At 38.9% G+C, this 27725-nt stretch overlaps 3 protein-coding genes across 8 annotated transcripts in view; 2 read left to right on the top strand and 1 right to left on the bottom strand.

Moving 5' to 3' along the window:
• The window catches only part of LOC135170536 (ras-related protein Rap1), a 22574-nt gene extending 8527 nt beyond the window's left edge, over positions 1-14047 (top strand). For 2 of the 4 annotated variants that reach the window (XM_064136456.1, XM_064136482.1), the window contains 3 exons: positions 12713-12987; positions 13309-13590; positions 13889-14047. In XM_064136456.1, coding sequence (XP_063992526.1) covers positions 12805-12987; positions 13309-13590; positions 13889-13978 — 555 coding nt within the window. In that variant the 5' untranslated portion in view covers positions 12713-12804 and the 3' untranslated portion in view covers positions 13979-14047. Of the gene's footprint in view, positions 1-2907; positions 3065-12320; positions 12340-12712; positions 12988-13308; positions 13591-13888 lie in introns of those variants that run through there. The other 2 variants (XM_064136465.1, XM_064136474.1) reach the window with 2 other exon arrangements.
• On the bottom strand, positions 13961-23891 carry LOC135170385 (carboxylesterase 5A). 3 transcript variants are annotated; one of them, XM_064136159.1, is made up of 5 exons: positions 23671-23891; positions 20974-21255; positions 20224-20494; positions 17295-17404; positions 13961-16580 (listed from the first exon to the last, which is right to left on the bottom strand). In XM_064136159.1, the coding sequence occupies exons 1-5, from the start codon at positions 23809-23811 to the stop codon at positions 15237-15239; spliced, it is 2148 nt and encodes a 715-aa protein (XP_063992229.1). In that variant the 5' UTR covers positions 23812-23891; the 3' UTR covers positions 13961-15236. The 3 variants fall into 3 exon arrangements, with proteins under 3 accessions (XP_063992229.1, XP_063992237.1, XP_063992245.1); XM_064136167.1 differs by having other exon boundaries at positions 20974-21243; XM_064136175.1 differs by lacking the exon at positions 20974-21255.
• Wsck (wsck) lies at positions 23557-27725 on the top strand. The gene is made up of 4 exons (XM_064136188.1): positions 23557-24152; positions 24615-25583; positions 25674-26595; positions 26952-27725. The coding sequence occupies exons 1-4, from the start codon at positions 23986-23988 to the stop codon at positions 27018-27020; spliced, it is 2127 nt and encodes a 708-aa protein (XP_063992258.1). The 5' UTR covers positions 23557-23985; the 3' UTR covers positions 27021-27725.

The raw sequence follows: 27725 nt of genomic DNA, 5'->3' as shown, positions 1-27725 counted from the left end.
AGAGTCCTCGAGAGTGTCCTTTGTCTGCCCTCAGCTCAGTATAAACATTTATTCAAGCAAATGAGTGTCAATATTATTGAGATATAGAAATAAAATCTTCTATCTCGTTGGAAATCCGTCAATCGCTTTAGCACGAGAATTTCCAATCTTGAAGACAAAAAATAACCAGTCCTCAACGTGTCACAAGCAGTAATTGGTGACACCGAGTTTTCTCAACTCAAAGTGGGTGAAGTCTCTGTTTCTTTTTCTCTCCACTGTTTCCGGATTTTATTTCCTGGGTGATTGGGGTCAACGGCCATTGCCTGGAGACTGAGGCGTCACTGACTCGGAAATCGAATGTTTGCTATGCTTGACCACACGTTAATGTATCTGAATAATCGATACACGGGTTAATTAAATTGAATAAATCATTCACTTGTCGATGACTATCAGTAAATAATCATTGGGCTGTCTTTGCGATGTCTTCGTAACAGTTTAGTATTTTTAGAATTGAGTGTCTCCTTGATCGTAACTAACGTCTTCATAACAACGTAATAACGACTTTCTGGTAAATGAACAATAATGATCGTTCAGACGCTTGGAAATGATGAATAAAAAACGGACTTGTTAGTTCTTATGATTTTCAAAAATGTTGTTTACACGATAAAGTGGAAACTGAGTATTTGAAATGCATGAAATTAATTCGGAATGTTGGAGAATAATTTCAGACGAAATTAATTCTGGTAGTTAGATATTTTTCCTTTAATGTCCGTGAGACAGGAGTTGTTAACCTTTTCAAATGAAGAAATTTTAGCTTATTGCAAGTTAATTCTAGGAATGAAAAATTTTCTTCAATTTAAGGTACATTTGTAATTTTTGTGGATATTTCAAATGGTAGTCAAAGTGTAACAATAGAAAATCAAATTGAGATTACTTTAGGCAATAAAATTCTTGTGGAGCCTATTATAAAATCTGAAATGGAAATTCGAGAGCCGAAATCATTTTGAAAGTAGAGTTCCGAAACTTAAAAGGAATTTTTCAAATATTTTCTAACGGGTTGAGGTAGGAAAAGTGTTGAAATCTCAGGAAATAAATTTTAAAGGCCTAGAAGCATTTAACAGAAGGATTTGAACCAAAATGAGTAATGGAATATTCTTAATCTATTCCTCATAAAAAATGGAGTTGAGTTCAGTGTAGAAGAACACTCTTCTAGCAAATAAATAATAGTAATCAGTCAAACGTTTAGAAATCATTAACTCAAACTAGACTTTCATTTTTTTTCCAGATCTTTCAAATGTTTTCTAATCCATAAAACTAGAGAACGAAATTATGATTAACTTAAACAATAAAATCATTTCAAAGATGATTATAAAATTATTATTTTTCATATGTGTTTTTACACATGGTAAATGGTTTTTAATCGTTGAAAATAGAAAATCATTCCCAGACCGATTGAAATAATGGCATAATTTAAAATTAGGATCAACTACTTGAGAATAAACTTCTCAATTTCCATCTGACATTTAAAAAATCTTCCTCAAGAATTGAAAATGAGAAATCGATGAATAAAACTAGCCGATAAGAATCACAAAATTTTTACGGGAACGCCAATGGGAAAAAAATGTCGTGGTACTTGAATATTCTTAATTCAACCTGAAGGAAACAAATTGTCAACTTTTTTTCTATTCCACAAGTGGGGAAATGCATTTCCGCGTTCTACTTGACAAAGTCATTCTTCTCTTCCATCACAATGCATTGAATTTTTATTTTTACCCCCTTTCTATGCAAAGTGCCTAAGTACACCTCTGACGTCATTCTAACTCTGTTATCGTGATTCTATCGAGGTCGATGAACGTGTATTATTTTTTAAGTGCTTTCAAGTGAATGGATAACGAAAAAAAAAAAGAAGATGAAAAATAGATAGTCGATTGCCACTAACAGTTACCCGTGAAATTGGTGTATTTTCGTATCTCTGGGAAGTGAAAAAGTAGACGAAGATGGGGCAAAAATGTCTGGGGAAGTATTGAATCGCGGAGGTACCCGTTAGCAGGGCTTTAAGAGCCGATATTTCGAATTGATAACGAAGTTTCAACCTCGATTGCAAGTCCAAGTTGTCGAACGCTCGGTGTGCAACGCCAAAGCGCGTTCAACTTTCGTCTCCCAACTGGGATTGTCGGTAGTTGGGTCGCTTTGAGGGGATAAAAAGAAGGGAAAGTTTCGTGGATTTTGCTCGGTGAGTTAATCATTTCATTCGCATTCACATTTACCAGCTGCTCCTCACTTCAGAGTTTTACAATTCACTGATAAGTCGAATTTTGTGGGATTTTTTTTCGCCGGAGTATTTTTGTGACAGGAGTCAGAGGAAATTGAAAATATGGTTGGGACGTTAGAGGGTGTAAATGTTTTGCATAAAAATGGAAATTTTGGGAATAATTTCTTGGAAATTTTGAGATGACAGTGAGTTCAATTTAGGGCAGAAAGAAAATAAAAAATGAAAAACATATTATAGAATATTTAAAGACTATTAAAGAATAATTTAGTCTATTCTTTGTGGAATAGTTGAAATGTCAGCTTTAATAACATTTTTGTCGAGCCCACACCTTCCAAGCATTTTCAATTATTAAAAAATCACGTAACCCCTCAATTAATGGATTTCATCGTTAAGACTGACTCCAAGGAAATCAGAATAATACAAATTTCATCGCTCAACCCTGACTCATGAAAATATATTCCCCACACCCGTGATATAACGAATCTGCCCCAATACAGTCACGTTTGAACGTGACTTGTCGACTAACGCGTTTTTGCCGGAAGTCGTGAGGCGAAGCGGAAGACCGGTTGGTATGTGAGATAGACAAAGTGAGTGAAGCATTGAGCGCAAGGAATAGTGAACTACGAGACCACAGTATTTTCGCATAAAGAGAACGTGAAATACAGTGAAAAGGTGATTGTGGGGCGGGAGTGACAGGGTCCATAGCCTACCAAGAAGGACCGTTAATCGATTCACCGACAAATTTCCCAATTCACGCGACACTTCCGCTTTCAACATACCGACAAGATTGAAATCCCAACGCTGGGGCACAAGGTGAGCGCTGAAAAAAACCATAAAAATTCTCGTTTCTCCAAAGGAGAGTTTATGCGATTTCAGTGAACTTTACACGAAGAGAAAAGATTCAATAAAAATTACGTGGAAACTCCGTAATTTGCAAATGAGAATCTGGACATTAGAACAAAAATTAAATGAAAAAAAAATAGTATCAAACCCTTCTGTGAAATATCAACATTATTCCCTCGGAGTTTTCCAACACTACAGGTGAATAACATTCATCTCATCCCCACAAACTGTCACAGAAAGAAACAATAAAACTCATCTCACCCATGTGTTATCGTATATTGATGACCTCCGCATCCGTACGTCGAGCGAGCCGTTAAATCCACCCTGTAAAACCCAGGAAAATGATAACTGCGAGTTGAAAAACAACTAAAACTTGCTGAAAATTCTCAGCTCTTTTTTTTCATCACGAGACACTGCCACCAAATTGGAAAATTTCGCCGATGGAATTCCTTTTGTCTCCGCTCTCCCCATTCACTCCGCTCAATGTTTTATTTCACATCGGGCTACATCACACGCTACAGTGAGACGTCCCAGCAATTCCAGAATTTCCGGAAATGAGTCACACAGGATAATTCCTCCCGAAAAATCCCGACAAGTTTCATTCCCTGCGAAAATTCCTCTGCGAAAAAAAAAATTATTAGTACCCTACCGATGACCCGAATAAAAAATTTCAGTGTCAAATGATTCATAATGGGACAATTTATAACATTATGAGAGATTCACATGGCGATTAATAACCTCAATTATCTCATTTTTTTTTTCTCTTCAACAATGAAATAAAAAATGCATCGTTGAGCACGCAAACGTCCAACGAATATTCTCATCATCAGTTTGTATGAATGAGAGCCGGGGGGAAAGGGGGTTAGAGTCATTGGAGTACTGAATCCTTGAGCGATTCATCACGGAGGGAAAAATATCGCACGCTCGAGGTACCTAGTGCGGGCGTGAGAAACGGGCTGCGATTTACTCGACGATAGGCCTTCGAAGCTCGTAGTTACTGTCGAGACTATTCTAACGCACGTTAGTTTATCCTCCTACCCTTCTCTTGCCCTGTGTTAATGGCTTGCAGTCGTGAATTACGATGCCTGCACAGCTTCCAGGGTGAAAACAGGTGCATAACGTTGGGGTGGTGATCGTAAAGAGTCACGTTGGACGGTGGTAATAATGGGTTGAAAGACACTGTCACACGGTGACAAAACGTTGGGCCCCTATAACTGACTCCGTGTCTCATTTATTATCAACAGTTACACCATATCCTGCCTACCGGAAATCTACTATCACCATGCACCACACATTGGATTATTTTTTAATTCATGAAAAACATGCCGTTTGCATCGTTAAACATTTATGACTGGATCATTTTATAGCGTTAAAATTATTTTTATAGAGTGACATCGCAGGTGGATATATATATACTCTAGAATTATTTTTATTAAGTGCTTTGGAGATCGGTTTTTTTAAAGGATTTGGATTCTAAAAGGACTGAGGGGCGGGAATCCTTGTGGTGGATTCTGGATTGAAGGAAATAACTCACTTTAACTTAAATGCGAAAGCTTTAGTTCTGGATCAAAAGGAAAATGCAGTTGGGGATACTTTAGGGATCTTTTGGGATTGATGTTGCTTCTTAGATTGTTTGAATAATTATGATTAAGTTGGAGCACAAGGGGGGAGGAGGGTTCAGTTGAAGTTGTGCTTCGTACTACAATTAAAGAATTCACGACATATTTAAAATTGTTGGACTTGGGCGAGGAGCACTTTTAAAGTTGCAAATATCAACAGAAAACGTTACATTTAAATAGTTTCTGTCTCTGTTCATGGGAAATGTAGCTAATGGTGGGGAAATTCGAAAATGTTTCTGTAATCAGACTGTTGTATCCGAGTCTTACTATCTAAAACTCATGGAAGCGATAGGCAAAAGGGAAAAGACTTTGAATTTTCAATTTTCTTTTTGAAAACACGATTGAATAAATTAAAGCCAAAATAATCAGTTGAAAAAAAATATTTTTGATAGTTTTCTGGTGGGATGGACGATTTAAAATCATATTTTCATGTCATTTCCATGACATCGTCCCTAGTGATGCCCTCGAACCGCTGTAAAAATATTCTCCACGATTAAATTCATAAATTTAATTTCCTCCCCAACAAATTCACCCCGTAACTGTAAAAAAAAAATGAAGGAAAAAAATACATATTCCCCAAGCCCTCCATAATTTGTTTGATTTTGTCGAGGATTTAGTCCCCCGCGGTGGAGTCTCAAGCTTTCTGAAGCAAAATCTCTCTCCCAGCGGTTTTATCCACACACTTCTCCTCTTTTTCTCCATCATGCGACACACCCCAGCGTCGCTATTAATGCAGCCCAGAGCCCAGCTCTCTATCCTAACAACACTCTTGCTTGCGGTATGTATCCTCAAGGCAAAGTCCACGAATCTCCGAGTTTTTCGAGTACATGAACGTATATACATGAGCAATTTTTAAGCCCCAGTAAATGTGTAACGCGGTAGAGTCAGCGTGAATGAAGATGACGTTGAAAAGAAATGAAGGAAATCTCATCAGATGATGTTGTCGAGCGAAAAATCGATATTATCTATGGACTAGCTGCATTTCCACATGAGCAACGGCACTGCGGGAGAGAAAAATTCTTCAAAAATTATCCGCCTGTTCCGCACTTTTCAAACGAACTTTCACGAAAATGTCCAGGACGTTCCAGAAAAAATATGGAACGTGCAGTGAAAAAATTCGTAACTTTTCCGCTATTTTTACGGAATACTGTGTTGTACTGGCAGATTACGGTACAGACACGTAATGTTTAATGATTTTTTCTCTTCGGGAATGTGCTAGTCGGAAAGGAAAAAAAATCATTGAAATAAAAATTCATTCATTGCGAGAAAAAACGAGCTAATTGGACAATCATAATTCCCTGAACTATGAAATTTCTGATGGTTTAATTTGGTACGGACGAATAATTCTTTACTTCCATTTTCAGTGAAAGCAACTGCGCAGTTTCTTCAAAAATGTTTATCAAATTCTTTCGCAGTGCAAATGAAAACTTTTTTTACTGTACGCAATTAAATAGTCTCATCTCTGCCGGAGAACTTTTCAACAGCACTTGTGTTTTCTCTCAGTGGCACACAAGAAATCCCCTGAACCATTTAATTCTCACTTCACCATAAAGTGTTGATGGTCAAGTTAACCGATGATCTGACTCCAGAAATTAGTTTCTAGATATTAGGTGGTTTTTTTTCTCCCTCATTATCGTCTGGAGAAATTGAGTTACTCGGCTTTGATGAAGTAATTGCATCAGTGGAACAGACTGAAATACTTGGTAATAGCAAATTTTTTTTAATTGAATTCAATTTGCGGGTGCTGTTGATGTCTTGATAATTCCTGCAATAGAGAAAAATACTCTCTTAATTCCACTGAGAGGTCGTAGACTCCGGTCGGCTCTTTGTCTCACGGGAAATCGACAAAGAATTTTATATATAACAACATTCCGATTTTTTTTACTCGTTCCATTTCTCTCATTCTCGTGACGGAGCGTAAAATTACGGGGAAATCGATCCTCGGGAGGAGGTGGCTCAGGGCTTTCCGGGGGAGATGCACGGCTCATCGGGTTCTCCCAAATTATCGACTGTTCTCTCTGCTCCAGTCGGATTTTCAGAGAATCTCGTTAGTATATTGATCTTTATTCATTTTTTAGTGTATGGGAGGGGGGCTGACGGAGGCAAAATGAATATATTGGAGGGGTGAATCGGATTGTCGGGGATACCCACATGTTTATCTCATTTTCGGTGATTGTAATCGTGATGGTACCCATACCATCAGTTCGTACCAATTGGTAAATTAATTTTCCAGTTGCAAATGGAATAATTGAAGATTTTGTTATAACGGAAGACTGAAATTAATTATACGATTTGTTTGTTTCATCAGGGAGGCTTCCTCTAGAGCTGAATACATAAAGAGAACTGTCATTCAAAATATTTTCGTAGCTATTGTTTCCCTCTCTACATCACGATTTTAAAAAACCGTCTTTTCTCTGCGATTCGAAAATATTTGACAAAGACAAATGCTAACCTTTACCTGACCTGCTCAGCTCCACCACTCGATCATCAGTTTATTCAACGGTGCTATTCATTTGAATTCATTAAATTCTTCTCGGATCATGATAATATCTAAGAACATTTCGAAATAATCACTTACGGAATTTATCTCATTCAATTTGCATAATATTCTGATTTATCCACATTTGATTCACAAGGATATTCATTATAATGTACGAGATTTTGCTAACCCAAGAATTGAAAATACATGAGCACGAAGCCTGGACGACCCGCAGAGACGTGACGTGGCATGAGGAAGCTCTCCCTTCTATCTCCCTCCCTCTGACCTCGTCAATTTTTTATATTTTATTTTATACTCAGTTATTTAAAATTGGAATATTGGAATCGCTAATTTTTTACTCACAGATGGGGAATGATGACACTCGGAAATGAGTGTTAGAATACATTGTTGTGGGATAGAACAGCATGTGAAGATCATGCTCATCTGAATCTGTTCGTTAACAGTCGGAGCATTTTCCCGTCGTACTGACGGTTTTACACACTTTTATACGTTATAACGAGGGCGATAATTAACGCAACGTCTGGTTGGGGAGTAAGGGATCTCTTTGATACATACGTTTTAATGTTTTATAACAATTCCGAACGAAGGGAGGTCATGAAGACCGGTTTTTTGTGTTTTAGTACTGCCGATGAAGAAAACAAAGTTTTTCATTTTTAGAGACACGTTATATTCGCATTAACTAGATTCTTCTCCTTCTTCTTCTTCTTTTTCTTTTAGGAGACATTCACCAATAGCTCATTCTAATTCAAATGTATTTAATTCTCCGTACCACCTCGCTACAAAATTATTAATAGTATTTATTGCCAAAAAAAACTTTAGTATATACACTTATCTACCTGTTTTCTTCAATTTCATTACATTTTTCTCTCTGTGTCATACAGCGAACATTATTATGAGTTCAGTCGAGTGATTACCCGACCCAAAATTCACATGCAAACATTGCGATCATGTATCAACGCTGACGAAGCCAAGCAGACTTGTTTATTCAACCCCCAGTATTGAGCTGATGCTAGTCAGCAGAAATTCCAAGTCCTCCACTCGTATTTTCGTGTATCTTTCGACAATATTTCTCCGGCAGCCCATATCGCTTCCACTATTGTGCACTATCGCCATACCGGTTGTCTCACGTTGAATTATTTACGAAAAGTATCTCTTCGTACCTTTCGTTCTGTAAAATTTCTTAGTCAATGTAAAAAAAATTACGGAATGTCTCCTCTGCACAGTGGTGAGTTATTAGATTCGTTTATTTTTAATTCTTCCCTCATATCTTTTTTTTTTATTTTGATACTCTCCGAACCTGCATTTTAATAATAATTTTTATAGATTTTTTGGTGCAACTTTAATTAAATTGTTCACGGTGTCACAATATTCTGTTTTCCAAATGGCCGAGAAATGTGTAGCGTTCAATCAGTAGAGAAACTCTCACGATTTTGTCGAAACCACCTGCAAAACGCATTTAGCTGTGATACGAGGGCTGATATGCAGCATACATAGACACCAGGGGTACGTCAATTAATTCGGTGGACTGACAGCGAAAATTTCGTTTGCAGGACGAAACTATCGAGTGGCCCATTCACTTTGATAGCGTTTGGTTTCGATGAATAATTATTGCAATCGAATGAGAGTCCTCAGTATCAATTCAACCGCTGAAACTTGAATTAGGTTTTCGATACTCTCTAGTACCGTTTGATTGGGATTTCAATCAATTCATCGAGATATCTGGATTAAATGGGAAGAATCTCATTGAGAGCGAGGGACAGGAGCCTTGGATTAAAAGTGGAAACATTTTATTATGAAAATGTAACCAAATATTAGGTAGCAGTCGGAAAAATTGGACTGTTTTGACATAATTTTAGTCCTAAATTGCACGATTTGATGAACAGTCAATTATCACAATTTGAAAACATCTATTGAGCCCAATCCCTCGGATTTATTAAACCTCATTCATCGTGTTCTCCTCGATAACTCTAATTTTCCTGGTATTATCGATTTTGAATTAACTAAGTCGTTCGGCGATACCTGCGGTAATGGCATATTTTGTTTATGTACAGTTTTATGCTTTTTCTTGTTTTGCAAACAAATCTGGGAAACATTTGATGACAAAAAAATAGACGATAACAAGGGAAAACTCAAAGAGGTCACGTTACATGCGACCGAGCAAGAAGAATGTTCTCTCCTGTTGAAACATTTCTCACTCCACGTGGCGATTCTAATCTACGCAGGAAACTGCTAGACCACGCGCAGTAGGCGTAAACGCCTCCAGAGTACTAGCAAAACGAAATAAAAAAACGAGAGCGATAAAGAAGAAGCTAAACGACAAGCGTGATGAGCGACATGGGCAGGAGGAGGAGGAGGAGAAAAAAAACAACAATTAATGTTGAGGCTTAATCCACACTGGGCTGTTCCCCCCCAGTCACACGCACAGGTGTCTGGGACTCTTCATCGTCAAGTGGATGTGCTTTTGTTCCTTCTCGGCTCTATTCGACGTCCGACCGCTGGAAAGGTAAACAGGAAGTTGACGGCACTGATGGCACGGGGCCCTATAAAAGGAGAACATGGGTTAAAACTACAGGATGAACGAGAGGGGGTGGAGAGATGGAGAGTAGTGCATCATTGTGACATACTTCTGGTGCACAATGGGACGAGATCGGGGCGTCTTCAACCACATCACCATTCTCGGTATTTCTCTATTCTTCACGAAAAATATGACGAAAAGTTTTTCATTTCGTGGAAAAATGAAAATTTTGCTCTCGTTACAAATTACTGATAATTTTTTCAGGGAGAATTTATAATTTGGTGGCTTTTTAGTGCAATTAGTCTAGAGGAACTAATGACAAACCGGGAGATTTGGGATAAATTTCTGATTGAATTGCTAATTTCTTTCTTAAATCCGGTAATTCATTGAGAAATCCACGAACCCCAAGGATTCTGAATGAGGTGCCTGAAAATAGAAGGGAGTCGAGTAACAAATATTCTTCTTCAATCAGATAGAAATTAGAATTCGTCAATTTTCAGGGAAATTGGTAATTTCATTACCTTTGTTCTGCCAATCGAATTATCACTATTTAGAAAAATTTTATATTTCCGCAATCAGTTTACATATTTCGTGGATACAACTATAAACTATCGTTCATGGATTTTTTCATTCAGTTACTATGAAAGTCAATAACTAGATGAGTGGAAAATTTCCTACCCGATGAAATAATCCCGTATAATACCTGAATACAAAAAAAGTCCAGAAATTTTAACGAGAAAATGAACGCTTTTATCCTCCACTTGATAAAAAATAAAATCACACAGAGATTACTTTCTCAATTTCGCCTTCAGTGCCCGTTGATCCTTGTCGAATGATCGGGATTACATCATAAGGAGCCGTTGAGAGGAACTGAAGTAAAAAAAACTTCAGCTGACATAATCGCATTTCTATAAGTTGACCAATCGTTGTGTCACGTCCCACTGAGATTCACTGCAGGACAAACCACTACAGATCAACCAAGTTTATATAAATGTGTACGTGAAACTACCCCGCCCGGAAGGCTGTCCTGTGGCCCACTCCAGTCATCTCCTGTGGCCATAGGACGTACAGTAAAAAACCTATTCGAACAAGAACGAATTTACTGCGCTCCAATTGCGATTCGTGTCGGTTATCACGAGTGAAGCGAGAGTGGACTCGAAGCCAACCCTCGATTTCATTGGTATATCACTCAGTTAAATGGACCCATCGTTTCGTATCCAGTGTTATGTCATCGAAATCTGGGTATTGGGACATTTCATCTAATGATGAGAAATAGGTCATGGAAATTACTACGTTGACAGGGACAGGTTTAATCGTTTAGATGAGAATATTTTCAATCAACTGCAAACTTGCCCATATCATTAAACATTGAAATAATTACCCGAGTTGATTAATTACTTGAACAATGTAAGTGGAAGGAATAGAGATATGTCAAAGTGAGACTTTTATTCGATTGAAATATGTTAGTTTTCTTCACGATGTAAAATGGCAATATCGATACCCGAGAGCACAACCTCAGGGCCCCTGAGGAGTAAAGTGGGAGGCTGGTCCAGAGTGCGTTCAAGTGTATCAGACTACTCGGCCAGATAACGTATTTACAGCCCCCTCAAAGTGTTCCGGCCAACTCTCCATCAGTGTGATAGATGTTGAAATGTGTGCGTGCACCACGATGTTGCCCTGTATCAGGGCCCTTAATTCGTCAGGTCCGCTCGGGCATCATCACACGATGGGATTAGAGTGGCAAGAGCACCACTCAAACGTTTCCCTCCACCCTTCATTCCTATTTCGAAAAGCTACTTTAACACGACTCAATTGATAACGTTTATGACGGAAACTTCATTACAATTTTCCATACGCGAAGATGACGAATGGATGAGGAGAATTCTTGAGGAGTTGTTTAATAGCAGTTTCAAATTTGGACTGAGTTGAGATAGAGGGTTGAGTCAATATTTTTGTTGGAGGAGTGAAGACGGAACAAATACAAAACTTTCATTTACATAATATTTAGTTGCGTTAGATATTTAGCGAAAGTTGCAATTTCGCGAGAACTGATTACAATTTATTGAATGTTATTGCATCTGCTCACAAATAATTGAATTATTTGAGTGATGCCTGCATTGCTGCCTGAACTCTATGAATAAAAATCTCATAACAATATACTTTTCCCCGAATAAAACATTTCTAAAAAAATGTCTAGACAATAGTCTAAGAAGGAATTCTCCTCCCATGACGTTTCTCTGATTCATACATCTGACCATATAATTAGCAATGATGAATAACCGGGAAGTGGACGTGGCACATATCTTATTCAATTTTCCAAGCGTCTCACCATCGTCCAAGCGCTGTTCCGATTCATTTCCTAGTTGGTGGAGCACTTGGTCCGCATATCCGGAAGTTCGAGTGGAAATAGACCAATGAAAGGAGGAAGATTGGTTTGCCCACCCCAGCCGCGCAGTCCAATTAACGTTATTGCCTCGTGTATTTCAGTTTCGTGTGTATTCTGTACTTTTACGATCGTGTCAGGCTACTTACTGGGCCAAACGTCTACCTCAGAGGCACATGGACGAATAATTCTGGTACAATTAGTCAAATTGGAGTAATGAGCCTCCAGGTCTAGTATCTGAGTTTTGTTGGAATTAGTTTAGAGTTTTGATTAAATTTTTTGGAATAATTGAATGTCTTATTCAGTCACGAAATCCTATTTACGTCAGGCTTTATTCTCGGGATGAGAATTTATTCAATGAACTCTTCATCCTTTGAGTCCTCCCAGTGTAGTCGCCAATAACAAATAAATAAAAATAATTAATTGTCTGTCTTATTGTTTGCAATCCAACTCTTGGAGTTCGGATTGTGTGAAAGTCTCCTTGCCGATTAATACTTTCATTGTTTTCCTTCATTATTACCCTCTTCCCCTCCACTCCGACAAACACCACGCAGAGAAAAAACGAGTAAAATAATAATTTTTCTATTATTCTGTTCCCCAGGTGCAGCTCGAAACGAAAGGAGGACAAGACGCGGCGGATTCGGTGACCCCTCGGCTGTGACAAGGAATAGATAGTCTAGGGACTGAATAACAATGCGTGAATATAAGATAGTTGTCTTGGGTAGTGGTGGTGTTGGCAAATCAGCCCTCACTGTCCAGTTTGTTCAGGGTATATTTGTTGAAAAATATGACCCAACGATTGAGGACAGTTATCGAAAGCAGGTTGAGGTTGATGGACAACAATGTATGCTGGAGATCTTGGACACAGCCGGCACGGTAATTTTTTATTTATTCTGAAAATTTGATCGCACTGTGAAGATAATCTTAGGTGAAATAATTTTCAATTTTTTAACGTAGAAATCAAACTGGAAAGTAGAATTTTAACAAAAGATCCGTAAAGATTCATCCTCTTCTCCAAGATCCATTTCCTTTTCTTAATTATTACTCCTTTAATTGTGGAACGCAAAGGACAGAAACGTGTACTCCAATATTTGACCCGATTACGCATTCTCATAATATTCCTCTAAGCCAAATTATTCTGAATTATCACTTATTAATGTCGAATGAATTTTCACAAAAAATCTTTTAACGTTCAAGGAACAATTCACAGCCATGAGGGATTTATACATGAAGAATGGCCAGGGTTTCGTTCTAGTTTATTCAATAACAGCCCAATCGACGTTTAACGATCTACAAGACCTCAGGGAACAAATATTACGGGTAAAGGACACGGACGATGTTCCAATGGTACTGGTCGGCAACAAGTGTGACTTGGAGGACGAGAGGGTAGTGGGAAAAGATCAGGGCGTTAACCTTGCCCGACTATTCAGCTGCGCCTTTATGGAGACCTCTGCCAAAGCTAAAATTAATGTTTATGACGTAAGTAGCACTCACTCATCGATTTCTCAAGTCCATCAAATACGTAAGAGCCTTTTTACCGAATTTAATTTCCGTCAGGAGAGGATAAGAGGAAATAGATAACAGATTCCCAGTTCAATATTCAATGAATTAAACCATAGCTATACTCCAGATTTCCTCGTCCACTTGAGAATGACCTTTTCTCTGTCCACGTGACCAGCGATGTAATGAGAAAAAAAATGAACAAGTTCTCAAACAAGCCTTCCCATGATATCCAAATGAAAAAGAAAATAAACCGAAAATCTCTCATTTCTTTCAGGTCTTCTACGACCTCGTGCGACAAATCAATAAAAAATCCCCGGAAAAGAAGATGAAACAAAAAAAGAAATCGTTGTGCCTACTTCTGTAAGGTAGAAGCGGCCTTGGCCGCAAACCACCCGCGTGACAACCAACATTAAAACGAGGAAAAAAAAAGAAATCCAACAAGTAATCAAGAGTAATAACTGAAAAAGCCGAAGGATACCAGTGGTGAATCAGGGGACAAGCGGATATGTGAGAATACTAGTGACAAAGATCCCATCACCAGCTTGAAAATAAAAAAAAAACAAAAAAAAAACAAAAAATAGAACAACACTACCAGAAACAAAAAATTTCAATCACAATAAAGACTAAAAGTCGACCAACAGCCACGAGAATGCACCTAAAGGCAATAAGACAGAATAGAAAACGAGTGAGAGATTATTTGTTTTTCGTAGAGAAAGTTATCACGACGATGATGAATGTGGGGTGATAATAATTGTACATAAGTTTGTCCCGGGGTGGCTCATGTGCACGCGCATCAGTAGCGCACAAATGGGAAAAAACTTGAAATTCGTAATTTGAGAAAATGAAAAAAAAAATTAAATCACTAACGAGGCCCCGAGGCGTTGGTCCTAGGGATTTTTGCCTGAGAAGATTCATAAACAAAACTTTAAAGGGGGAAAATGATTGATTAATGATTAATTGTATTTAGGAATTTTAAAAATAAGGATGTGATGGTGAATTGAAAAAAAAATGAGTATGTTTGGACGTGCGCGTGCGCCAAGGCCACACCATCCCGCCCTTTTCTCCCCCCTCATTAATTCGCCGCGCACCTCTCTCTTACATAATATAATAATTATTATTATATAGACGGTACATACAATGATTATTAATTATCAAAGCATCAAAATATTCATAAGTTATCAAACCGTTTGTTTCCCAAAACAATATATGTTTTTCTATATCTTCTCCGTATTGAAGCAAATAATAAAAATTCAGTAAATGTTGAAAATATTTGTTGTACTCATCACCAAAAAATGACAAAAGTTCCTACAGAAATAATAAAACAAATGAGGAGATAAAAACGTAACATTATCAGCTCCTCATGGATTAAATATGAGACATTCCATGTCATAAACGATTTTTGAATTATCCAGGAACATTAAAAATCATTATTTATATTCAAATTTTCTCATTGATTTGCAAGAAAGATTTCACAAAACTTACACACGTCACTAGCGTTCATATCAAAATGAAATAATGACAGATTGGTATGGAGTGTCTCATATCTTATTAAATATCTAATATATGCAACCACTCGATAACTCTTCAAAAAATTTAACCCCTCAAAAAAGCATAACTCCAGATTAACCAAGAATTTTCATAACACTGAACGCAACAACTCCAAATGCCGTGTAAACTCCAACTTGAGTCCTGTGAATCCCAGACGCTCCATTGGCTCCAGTGGCATTGCAGCATTGGTTCATGGCCTCCTCAACGACAAAGGGATAGTAATCGTTCCAGAACGCAAGTGCTCTATAGTCAATTTCATTGGGATTGATACTGATAGTCCTATTGATAACTAATATCCCAGGTGTCTCTTCAGTAAAGGCTTCCCATCTGACGTTGAGTAAGGATGGACTGCCAGATCTAATGAAATTGCCGACAAGCATCATAACAACATCAGCGAGATTCTTATCACTGGTGGACCAGTTGATGTTGGTGGATGAGGAAGTTGGAAAGACGTGTGGAAGACCCCAGATGAAAGGAAGCTCAAACATGTGAGGAACGCCCGCCCAGAGTGGCACATCTTGGATGACCTTCGACGTTCTCGATCGATAATCAAAACGATAGACAAAGGCACTCATGTCCTTGGATACTTTGGAAGCTAGGTAAGTCAGACCGGCTGCGTAATTCTTCTCTGTCTGCATGTCGAGATATCTAGCCCTGAAGACAGCTGGATCTTTGGTGGGGGGATATGGTCGGTAGAAGAACAAAACAGCATCAGCAGCTAGTTGAGGCTTCGACTCGCAGGTGCTAGTATTATCGGGCTTTTGAATTGATGCTATTATCTCGTCGTTTATTGTGTTCTCGAATTTCGATAGCGATGTGATACCGCCATCATCCGGATTATCCGATATCTCCATATAAGCTAGTGACTGTTCATTACTGGTGTAACCTGCCATTAGTGGGACAGAATTGAAGTTGCCTGAATCGAGGATGTCCCTCGGGTGAAGTGGTAAGAAGGGGTCCGATGAATTATGCGTGTCGCCATCGATGATTGGACCCCAAGTCTCGATCTGCGAGGTACCATCCAGTAAATCTTTTGCGGCTATTCGTCTCAGGCACTCCATTAACAATGCAGTGGGCTTGTGAACACACGCGAATCTATCGGCCACCTGTTCTACAACGGGAAGCTCTTGGTCTGCGGTTCGCACTGAAGTGATGGCGTCACCACTCATTGCTATCGCTTTCGCAAACTTTCCTTTACTCAGAGGACTCGTTATATGGAGACCGACGCTTATCGCGCCTGCATTGTGACCGGAAATAACGATATTTCGGGGCGAACCTTCAAACAGCTCGATGTTGGTCTTTATCCAGTCAAGGGCAGCTACTTGATCCAACATTCCATAATTTCCGGGCGCCTCTGCGTCGCCGGTTGTGAAGAAACCGAAGATGTTCAGACGGTATGCCACCGTCACCACGAGAATCTGGAATATATTCGGAGGCTTTCATTCACCTTGAACTCTTACGCCTAGACATTGATCTTCATTCGAAGGATGAAAAGAGACCACTGTCAATGTGGTGTTATGTGTACTGTGATGACATTGATAACATTCCCCATATTTTTAGTCCAAAAAAATCTTTATAGATCGAAAATTATGCCATTGGTGAGGACGGAAGAGGCTATTTAACATTCGTGTAAATAGAGATGGTGAGAGCGAATGTTTCGGACATTATAACCAACCAAGTGGTCTCTTTGCATATGAAGTGTCTTTTGAGCAGTAGAATTATGTGCAATACCTAGGAATGCATGACATTGATTTCAAACGCTTATTATTGCAATAGGAGGAAGATTGAAATTATCAAAGTTCATTGGCCAGTTTCAATTTGTAGAAATGCTTGACATTTTCTAGGCATGACTGTACTTATAACTATATGTAGACTTATGTAGCCACAACTCTTAGTATAGTAATGCCTATGAAGAAAGTCAAATAGATCGGTGCAAAAAATTGTTGCCTGAATTTTTTGAAAGGAAGTCTTTCTCGTGTATAAATAAGAGGCTAAGGTTGTTTGCATTGTTTATGCGTTGCATGGAGATATCTTTGTAGTATATCTAGTGCTGTTAAAAAGGTTTAGGTGGTCGGTGTCAAGGTCTTGGCAAGGCGTCAAGTGTAAAAAATTCGAGTTTAATAGTGGGTTACTTTTTGCTTGTTGACGAGAGTTGTTGCGTCCCATATTGCCGGGGTGCCAGTATTAAAGTCACCGCCGTGGAACCACACCATTACTGGCCAGCCATCTTCGGGAGGTAGACCTGAGGGGAATGTCTTTAATTAATTATTTCAGGTGGCAAAGTGGCGGATGATGTGGGACTCTGTTATTGCAGCAGGGAAATTTGTCAAGTCAATTTGAATATTGGATGACATTGCTGCCGTGAGAAATGACGATATGCTATGATCATATACCATATTTAATTAATAATTCTATTTCAATTAGCCAAGTTGGAGATTTTGACATGCAAAAAATTGCCGTTTGATTGAAGAAGCGGATTCTAAATGAAAATGTTCATAGAGTCAAGTTTATCAAGAATTCTTTTGCCTCTAAACTAAAAGATCGTTATCATATCATCATTATTATTTTACTCATGAATTAATTTCCGGACTGATAATGGGATAACTGAAATGAAAGCCTTCTATTCATTCTTTCCAACGGATTTTTTTTTGGGAACAGAATGGAAGTATCGCATAACGAAGAGGTAATAGTGCTAAAAATGATATTTCTTCCGTGCACACTAAATGCTAATTTTTGGAAGCTACTAAATCTCCTTTTACGACAATAATTTTCCATTCCACGGGGTATTTTATTTCGTTCTGTTCGATTTCATATTTCCTTCATTTTACATCATTAAATAAGCTTCATAGAGTGTTCTGTTAACTTCTCCCGGGGTTTAACCATTCATGACGTGATAATTCCGCGATAAGTCCATCAAAGGACACCACATCTACCTGTCAGTCAATCCCTCCCATCGATGGCGATAGAGCCCCCCACCGCATCGAAACATCAGAATCAATTCAAACATTCCTCGATCGATCCACCCTTAGCTCTTCAGTTTCCATTCGTCCTGGCACACATACAAGAAGCCCACTCTCTAATTGACGAACGGAAACCATCATGGTTTTATTCTGAATTCTATTTTAGGACCAGTTACGTCATACTCTACGCCACTTTTTTTTTAATGATCGAAAGTCATAAGGACACAACAGTCACATTTGACTAGCCTCAGATTTTCCCAACTACCCCCCCGAAGTAAATGGAAAAACAGGCGTTTGGCTTCGTGACTCGCCTCCGTATCTCGACATCTTTTGGTGCGGCTCTAGAAGATCGCGTGCCACCCCCCAGGTGCACCAGTTACCCTGTGTTACCCCTACATATCGACCGTGCCCTCATCCCTTCCGCAGGACTCAAACGTCAATTATATAAAAACAAAATTTCATTCGCCCCTTTCGATACTGTCCCCGCACCCAAACATTTCCCAAACATCCGGTTAGTCGGTTAAATGTGATTATGAAAATATAACAAGTTATCTAAAATTTTTTTTTTATTTCAAAGTAGCATTTCTCGCCTTTCGTAGTGCGCGAATAAATAATCATGAATAATTTATCCTGGCTTATTATCGGTTAAAGTGTCCTGTGAAAAGCTGAATTTATTCTATTCGTCGGACCAGGGGTGGGAATATCCAGGTCGTGCCCGCTTTTTTTTATCGGTCTCATTAAATGTTTTTTTTTCACTTGGGCAATGATGAAAATCGCTGTGTTGTGGTGTGATTAGGGTCACGTATAAGCCATTGTTAACTGGAATTTTTACGCTTTGAAATTGAACTGGGAATTTGGATTTCCGTGCTCAGTTTTCCAGGAAAATTTAGAAAATGGAAATTACGTGTCAATTGGGACGTGGCGGCACAGGATATGGCAAGTCAACGCCAGAATTAGCGGTTAAGGGGTAACGGAAGGCCACACTTTCTTAGAACTTTTCGATCAAATTCCAGGGGCAAAGCTATTCATGTATTCCGAAATCGAAGCTCATGGGATTTCATTATTATCTCCTGCAGATTAATGAGCTTCTATCGGCTGAATTTCCTAGAAACAAAATCTGAATTCAATTTAAGGGAAAAACATGAAAGCTTTCTAAATATTTTATTTGCATAAATTTTTTAAGTGTACATGAATATTGATAACTCAATTCCTCCGATTTTGTAATGCGTTGCAAATTTATTTCTTGAATAATTATAACGTCGCGCAGTTGCTTTAAGACGCCTGGAATTTGCAAAATTTCTTTCACCTACCACAATTCAGAAAAACATTTAAAATAACAATCGTCCTTCCAACAACTAAAATTTTCAGTCTCCATTGACCAGTATGAGATATACTTTTTCTGACTGCAAACTGTCCCCCTCATCAAAATTATTATTATATATTCCTCAAGAAAATTTCACCCTCGAAGATAATTATTCAACAGTTGTAAGTCTAACATTCCACATAGGCTCTTTGGAACGCACAGACTTCATTTCACCTGACGCAAACAATTCAGGAGGATAATTTAGATTACAATCGTCCTGAGAATGGCTAAAATTTCCATTCTCCAAAGATGTACATAAACATCACTGGATTAACGTCATTACGTGGATTTACATCATAAAATGTAAATGGCAATTGACCGAGTGGTCAGTAGTATCCAACGTTACTCCAGTATTACTGTCAGACCCCAAGTGTTACCTCTATAATAAGTCTGTCCCTTTAATATCACAAAGGAAAATACAAGGAACGCACAGACTACGACGAATTTCAATTCGGTTTTCTTGATCTTGGTCACGCGATACCCTGGAGGGATTCTAAAATGTCATTCCTGGGAGCGGTAAAATTTTCAGGAGGAAATTCTTGAATGGCGGAATTATTTAGGTTGGACTGCTTCCGGAAACTAACTTGTCTCGTGTGTTAATGTCTGGTATATGTTGAAATATGGCACAGGGTGGGGTAGCAATGGCTGAATGAGGACATTGATGAGTAATAAAATCATTCACGTGAAAAATAGTCATATTATGAATAGGTTTATCTATGGAGCCTTTATGTTACTCACCATCTGGTACATAAAGATTTAGGTACAAGCAGTCCTCACTGACTTCCGGTTCTTCAAAATCCGAAGGCAAAAGCTGTCGAAACAACTTCTCGTGCTTGAGGAACTTGTTGGTTTGCTGACAGGACGGGGCGAATTGCGTGGCATTTCGAGTGTCACTCCAGCTCACTGGGGGATCCGTAACCGGAGGTCGGAAGCGAAGTTCTCCGACTGGAGGTTGTGCGTAAGGAATCCCCAAGTAGATCGTTACCTTCTGGGGCCTGGCCAAGGGAATCTGAAAGAAATCCACAATTGTGGTTCAATATTGACTGACATTTTATTGAAGAACTCAATGAGATCTCCAAACAGCAATGCAAACGTTAGTCCTTATCCAACTCTGAACATTCAAGATTCTATTGGCAATTGAATATCCAGAGCTGCAAAATTTGGGATTTCATTTAACGAAAGCTAAAACTTCATGATTGTTTTCTGTTAAATTGGATTCGATCACTGAACTCCAGTAGAACTGAACCCCAACAGTCTCTTAGTGACTATTGGGTTGCAGTAAAAACGATGGAGACTTCGTTTTTTCTCTGATTTTTAGATAAACTTCATCAGAATCCAGAATCCAGAACGTCTTGATTGGTGCACGATCTCCAAGATAAATCTGATTCAGATGAAGAACTGCTGACAACTTCCGATTCTGATTGACCAAACGTATGGAAACCAGGAGAACAATGTTATATGACGAAAATACTATTTTTTTAGTTTTACCTCTCTACCTAAGATCGACCCCTGATCCGGAATTTTGACAACCGGTGGATCTTTTCCACTTCCTTGTCTTGCTACTGTCCTCTGGGAACTTGTAACTCCAGCGATAATCACAACGATGAACACTTGGAAGCCAACGTTTAAGTTTTGATACATCTTGCTTCGTTTAGGCGAGAGATTGCAATGCCCACAGTTCCACGAACCTTCTGCGGTTTGTAGTACTGCTTGCGTGACTCCAGCATTGCCCGAGACCTCCTCCAGGTTGTTGGAGACCTGCGCTCTAGACTGTTCGAGTCTTCGGTTTGGGTTTTATTGGTTTAGTTTTTCCCCCTTTTCTACGTTTATTTCCAGTCACAATTTTTATCGTCTTTGCTTGTGTATAAATCATCGGTCGAAGGGAATATACCCTGGGGGTGATATACCTGCGGTGCTTAAATGCAACACGAGGTAGTATTTGCTTTGTTCACACTTCGTAAAGCAAAGTGATTAATGCAGAAAGGTTTTCGGTAATTTGACGACTGGAATTCTTTTTTAGCTACTATTGAAACTTTCCACGTTAGGTGAGATTAATTCTTTCTTAACAATTGGAGGGAATTATTCGCGTCAAGCTTCAGATGACAGGATGCTGCGCCAGGTATTTCTGTACTTTCCGAAATGAATTTTTTCAGACAGGAGGATTAACTAAGCTTTTTTAAGACACCAAATATACACATAAATTTAGAATTCTTTATCAATAAATCTGCCAATTATATCCAGTGAGAATCATTTCGACAAGTCTCGCAACAGTTGAAAATGGAAAATTGTTTTAATAGGGAATATTACTGCACAAACTTCTAACGTAATTTCAGTTGAATTTCTTTTAGACAGAATTATTTTTAGATAGAAGACAATTATTCGCGTGAAATTAGGACAATTTTATTTAAGTAGTTGGATCTGATATTTCAGAGCTTTAACTTGACCTGCGGTAATTGCATGATAGTACAATCGTTTTTTTCATTCCTGAAATCTGCATTGAATTTTTCCCCCAACATGCCGGGCACGAGGATTAATCCATTTCATTTTTAGGAGCTCATTCATCATGCAAAGTTGGCAAAAGTTTTAATTTTAAGGTTTCCAAAGACAAAAAAGAATTAATAATTCACACAACCGTTTTTAAATATTGTCCAACAGTGAAAAACATACAAGTTGGTTATAAAAAATCTTAATCTGCACAATAAAATAAAGGTAATAATTATAATGATCTGTACTACAATCTCCAATGTTTATAAAAAGCATGAATAATCATTTCCATGAAAAAATCTATTAGGGATATACATTTACTCAATATTTCTTCGGAAACGTGAGGTGCACTTATCGCACGACTTTAATCCCCCTCGTGCCTTAAAATTTCATCAATCATGGGAATCGTTATGCCTGAATAATAAAATGTACATCGGCCTTGACAGAAAAATATAACACTAGGATTTCCTGCTGAAAGTAAGCGATAGAGAACCGATAAAATCCCACTCTTCACGCCACCCTTGAATCATCTCGCTCCCTCCCCCGTCGCCGTACGATCTAACTACTACGACCTTGAACACCGGGTTCAAGATCGTCTAGTGAATATCCACCAGTTTGGGGTCATTTGAGCCACTTTACGACATAATTACCTCCGTCGAATCGATTGTCGAATCTGTGCACATACTAACGATATTTTTCAATGCATTCTCATATCATGATGCATGCGCCCAGTTCAATATTAACGGATTGCCATACTCAATTATGCCAAACCGAGGTGTGGCACCCTTTATGCCGATCAAAAGGTACTATCCCTTTTCAGAGATATGAAATGAAGAGAAAGATTGAGGTCAGTTGCTTATCAAAGCCATGATTTATTCCGTGATTACATCGCAGCATTAATCCTGTTATCGTGACATTTCATTATGCAGGAAGAGTTTTTTGGATATAATAGTAATCGTATGAGGAATCGGGGTGAAGGTCGAGTGAAATGAGGATAGGTCACAAATATGGGTGAATTTTGAAAAAAAAACGTTTTCGAGTCCTTTTTAATGTGAAATTATTACGATAAGAACTCCAGATGGAAATGATTATATTTTTTAAATTTAAACATTAAATTTTATCTTAGAAATATTTTCTAAAGGAATCACCGATTTCCTGAACAAATAGAAAATGATGGAGCAAAATTATATATTTGGAAAATTGAGGCTAATTTCATTTTTATTGCTCAATACATTTTTCATTATGTAGGCAGACTTTTAGAACATAATGATAAGTGTTGCTCTCCTCCACAAATTGGAGATGTCATACTATTTCCTCAGCTCGTTGCACTTTAGTTTTTTTCCGCTTGTGTTACTTTTAATACTATTTAAAGAAGTCGGGGAACAGTTATTTGTTGTGTTTTAATTCCTACGTTTCCTCAAAAACTGACAAACATGTGCAACAATACAGACACGTGTGCTCTTAACGCGAGTGCAATTCAAAATTCAAACAATGCTTGCGTGCATTCCCGCGCTAAAATCCCCTACAACTCCCTAGAATCTGGCGCGTTCCGTTCCGCCATATTGGCAACCCATCCGTCGCCATTGCTACGATCAACGACCTACCTTTGCCTGCGCTACACGGCTGCACTCCTTGCAATTATATACACGTTTATAAACAAGTAACAACCGCACCCAGAATACAATACCCTGATTGACTCACCGCGTGTCTATTCCCTTCCCCCAAATTGCCACCGAGCACTCCCAAATACCTCCGTAACAACGAGTGTTCCAAAGATGCGACGAAGCGTCTCGAACATCCATCAACAATCAATAACGTCGTCTCCGGTTTGATACTAAACATTGGCAAAATGTTAATCTTCCATCTGAGACATCTCTGACATCACGTTTATTCGAGTGTTGACTCAGACCTTCATTGTTCACCTGTCAAGAATGCAGGGTTGTTCGTGTGGATCGAGCATTTCTTGAAGCACGCTCATTGGGGAACTCCATCAGTAACAATATTCTGCAAGTGAAAATGTTCATACTGTGGATGATTTTATTCACCTACGGAGGGTTATCAAATTGCCAGGATTACTTGGGGTGCTATAAAGCACCTCCAGGTGACAATGACGCGTTTCCTGCTTTGACACGAGCCAGTGCACCCACAGAATGTGTTGCAGAGTGCAGAAGACATTATTACATGTGAGTATTTATTTTTTGAAGGAATTCTTGTATTTTTCAATCAATTGGCTAGTGAGAAGTATTGAGTGAAAGGGATTGGAGGCACGTTTTGTTATAGACAGCGTTGAATTCTACGGTTTTTTATTGTTTTGAAGGTATTTTTGAAGAGTATTTTTATTTAATACTCTCATGTTATTTGGCCGGGAAGTCTTGATCACCAGAGCTAGTTCATTTTAGTTAATTACTTCCTCGTCCGATTGAACTGATAATCAAGTTTCCTTGAGTGTAAGACTAGAGAGAATCGGTCATATCTCAACTTTCTATCCCATTTCTAGTCAACTATGGCCTATGAGTCTATCGATATCAACACTGGAGATATTAATCAAAATCTGACCACAAATGAAGAACTTAAACATCTTAGTCCATTTTCTTTATTTCTAAGTAATGCTCTTCTGAATAACTCCATCAACTCCGGCTTTCCAGGTACGCAGGCTTGATGAGCGGCCAGCAATGTTACTGCCTGAGTCGTTACGGTCGTGATGGGCCCTCAAGCGGTTGCACAATTCCTTGTGCCACCGAGCCATCCTCTTTTTGCGGATCCCACGACTCCATCAGCATCTACACGACGAATCAGCGTGGACCCTCACCCCCGCGTCATCTTAAAGTAACGAAAACCGAGTCTACCGCGCTGCATATCACCTGGGAGCCGCCGAACATCCCAAATGGTAACGTGACCTCCTACATAATCCGCGTGAACCCCGTGAAAAGCCACTCCCCACGTCCGCTGCTGTCGACCCAGTCTCAGGTCCAGGGTGGCTCCTCCGACGAAACCATTCTGACTGGTCTCCACCCTGGTTCGGTATACAATATCTCCATGACAGCTCTGAACATCGAAGATGAGTCTGACCCGATATCTATCCTTGAAGAGACCTCCCTGGGCCCCCCTAATTCTCCAGAGACCCCCAAAGTTTTGGAAAGAACGGCATCAACAATTACTCTGGAGCTACGCAAAGGCTCCAGTGAAAATGGACCGTTGACAGCCTACCAGGTGCTCGTGGTCTACCCCGGGACGCTTCCCCCTGTGAGCCCTAACGAATCCTTTCCAAGCTACTCGCAAGCTATCAAAGACAATATTCCGTATTACATAACCGCTGAGTTTGAAGCCTCAGATTTCGCGAATAACCAAAAATTCGTCGTCGGGGATGGAAGAAAAATGAATTCGTATTACAATGCCCCTTTGGAGAAGCCTTTCGACACACCCCAGATCGGGCTTGTAACGGTCTCCAGGACAAGAACAACTTCGTTGTATAGTTACTCTGGTTTGACTGAGAACATGATGAACGCCTCGAGGAGTACCGGCAACGGCACAGCTGTCGTTTTGTGGGTGGCGATCGTCGTCTTGAGTCTATTACTGGCAGCTTCCATCTTCGTTTACCTTGTCCTGCGCAGGAGGTAGGTGGCTAATTGTTTAATTATTTAATTTGTGCGGATGTTTGAAGGTGGATCACCTCATGGTTTTCATTATTTTATTTTTGCAATAAGATATGCTGGCCGGATGGGCAAGCTCCCGGAGCAGCAGGAGTTAACCCTCCAGGGCCCGATGTACGAGGTCGACAACATGGCGTACATCCCAGAGGACGTGCCAGAGCGACCGAATCACTATCAGGATTTGAAGAAAAAGGTTTGGAGTATTCCCAAAAATTTTCTCAATGTCGATCACGAATTAGTGATGAAAAGGGGGCGATTTGGAACAATTCATAAGGGAACCGTTCAGGATAGAAATGGGGTCCTGTCGGATGCGATTATTCACTGCATATCCGATGTGAATCTCAGGCCTTCCGAGAAAAAGCACATGCTCAGAGATCTTGATGTTTGCATTAAGACTGGGAATATGAAGTACCTTGCTGGGTTTGTGGGAAATTGTGAGACTCCGGAGACACTTTACATTGTCTTGGAGGCAACTCCTGATACCTTGAAGAATAGATTATTAGCTGCAAGGGTGGGACAGGTGTTTCCTTATGAGCAGATACTTCCTATTGGATCGGGCATTGCTCAGGGATTGGCATATCTGGAGGCTCACAAGGTCATTCATTCGCATCTCTGTGCCAGGAGCATTGGTTTGACGAGTGATTATGTGCCTAAGATAGGGGGTTTTGGTATTGGAAAACATTCGATTGAAGATGTTAAGTTGGCTAGGTGGACAGCGCCTGAGAGATTTGGGCATAAAAAGCATATTGGAGGAGTTGTTTGGGCGTTTGGGGTTGTTATTTGGGAGATGATGAGCATGGGAGGTACGCCATACAGTGATCTTGAGGACGAGTGTGATGTGGAGGCGGCTGTGGTGGAACAGGATGTCAGACTACCACAACTCAGGGATATGCCGGATCCTTTGTATGAGGTGCTCATCTCGTGTTGGATGGTCGATCCTGAGGAGCGACCGATTTTTGATGAGCTTGCAAGACTGGTAAGATCATAGCAATGCGATAAAATAGTCGTTTTGTTGCTTAAAATTCAGCTTAAATTTTTAATTTAACAAACGAAAATTTGTCGAATAAATTCCACAAATTTCATATAAAGTCTGACGTCAAGTACATAATTTAGAAAGAACATTAAATGTGAATGATTAATGTTCTTTTGACATGAACACCAGTAAATTCAATAGAACATGTCAAGAGGGTTTTGCGGCTCCCGAAATACCCAAATGAAATTCTTCTGACATTTACCCCTAAAATTATTATCAAAGTAATTGAATATTACCCGAACTATGGGAAAATAGAATTGAGACTGGAAGTTAACAAAATTATTCTAATTTAATTTCAGAATACACTGAGCATCTGTCCCATCACAGCCATCACCGAACCATACCTAGCGGACCTGGAATTGAATTAAAACTCATTTCCTCAGGAGAGAAAGGGACACAAGCACATAAATTGTTGCATTAAAAAAAATAATGGAGCACTGACTGTGTTCATTTTGTATCATATTTCTACTTTACTCAGCTTACAAGGTTGTGTACCTTCAGACATTCAGTTACCAAGCACAAAAATTTTCATTAACTAAAAGATGAAGTTTCGAGGCATCACTCGATCTCTCAGCCAATTATTTTTAGTCCTCTAGGGCTTTTTCTTTCGTATATTTATGGAGTGGTTAAGCTCAACCGGTAATTATTTCCGTCCATTTTACTTAATTAGTCATAATTAGGATTTTTTTAAACGTTATGAGTTTTTAATTTTTTTTTCTCGTGAAGAGGTAGGATAGATGTTTTCTATGGGTTTTTTTAATACTGAAACTGTGTTTTTTATTCAATCATATTTATTCATCGAACAATAATGCCCTTTTCATTGGGATTTTCACTTTGTCACGCATCACGTTAATGCTTTCATATATTGATAAAGATAATTTTATGATCACCGAAGTACAAAACAGTTTGGTAACAAATTCAATTGAAAAAAACAGCTACTGGATATCAGGTGATATCTAACTTTCAAAGCAGCTGATGAATATAACTCGTTCATAAGTTGGTCCCGATAATTCTAAAGATTAGAATATATTGAATACTTTTTTATAATAAAAAAGATCACTGATGTTGTTCAA

The sequence above is a fragment of the Diachasmimorpha longicaudata genome, chromosome 2 (assembly GCF_034640455.1).
Source record: "Diachasmimorpha longicaudata isolate KC_UGA_2023 chromosome 2, iyDiaLong2, whole genome shotgun sequence".
NCBI classification, from domain to species: Eukaryota; Metazoa; Arthropoda; class Insecta; order Hymenoptera; family Braconidae; genus Diachasmimorpha; species Diachasmimorpha longicaudata.
This window is presented reverse-complemented; position numbering and strand designations above follow the sequence as displayed.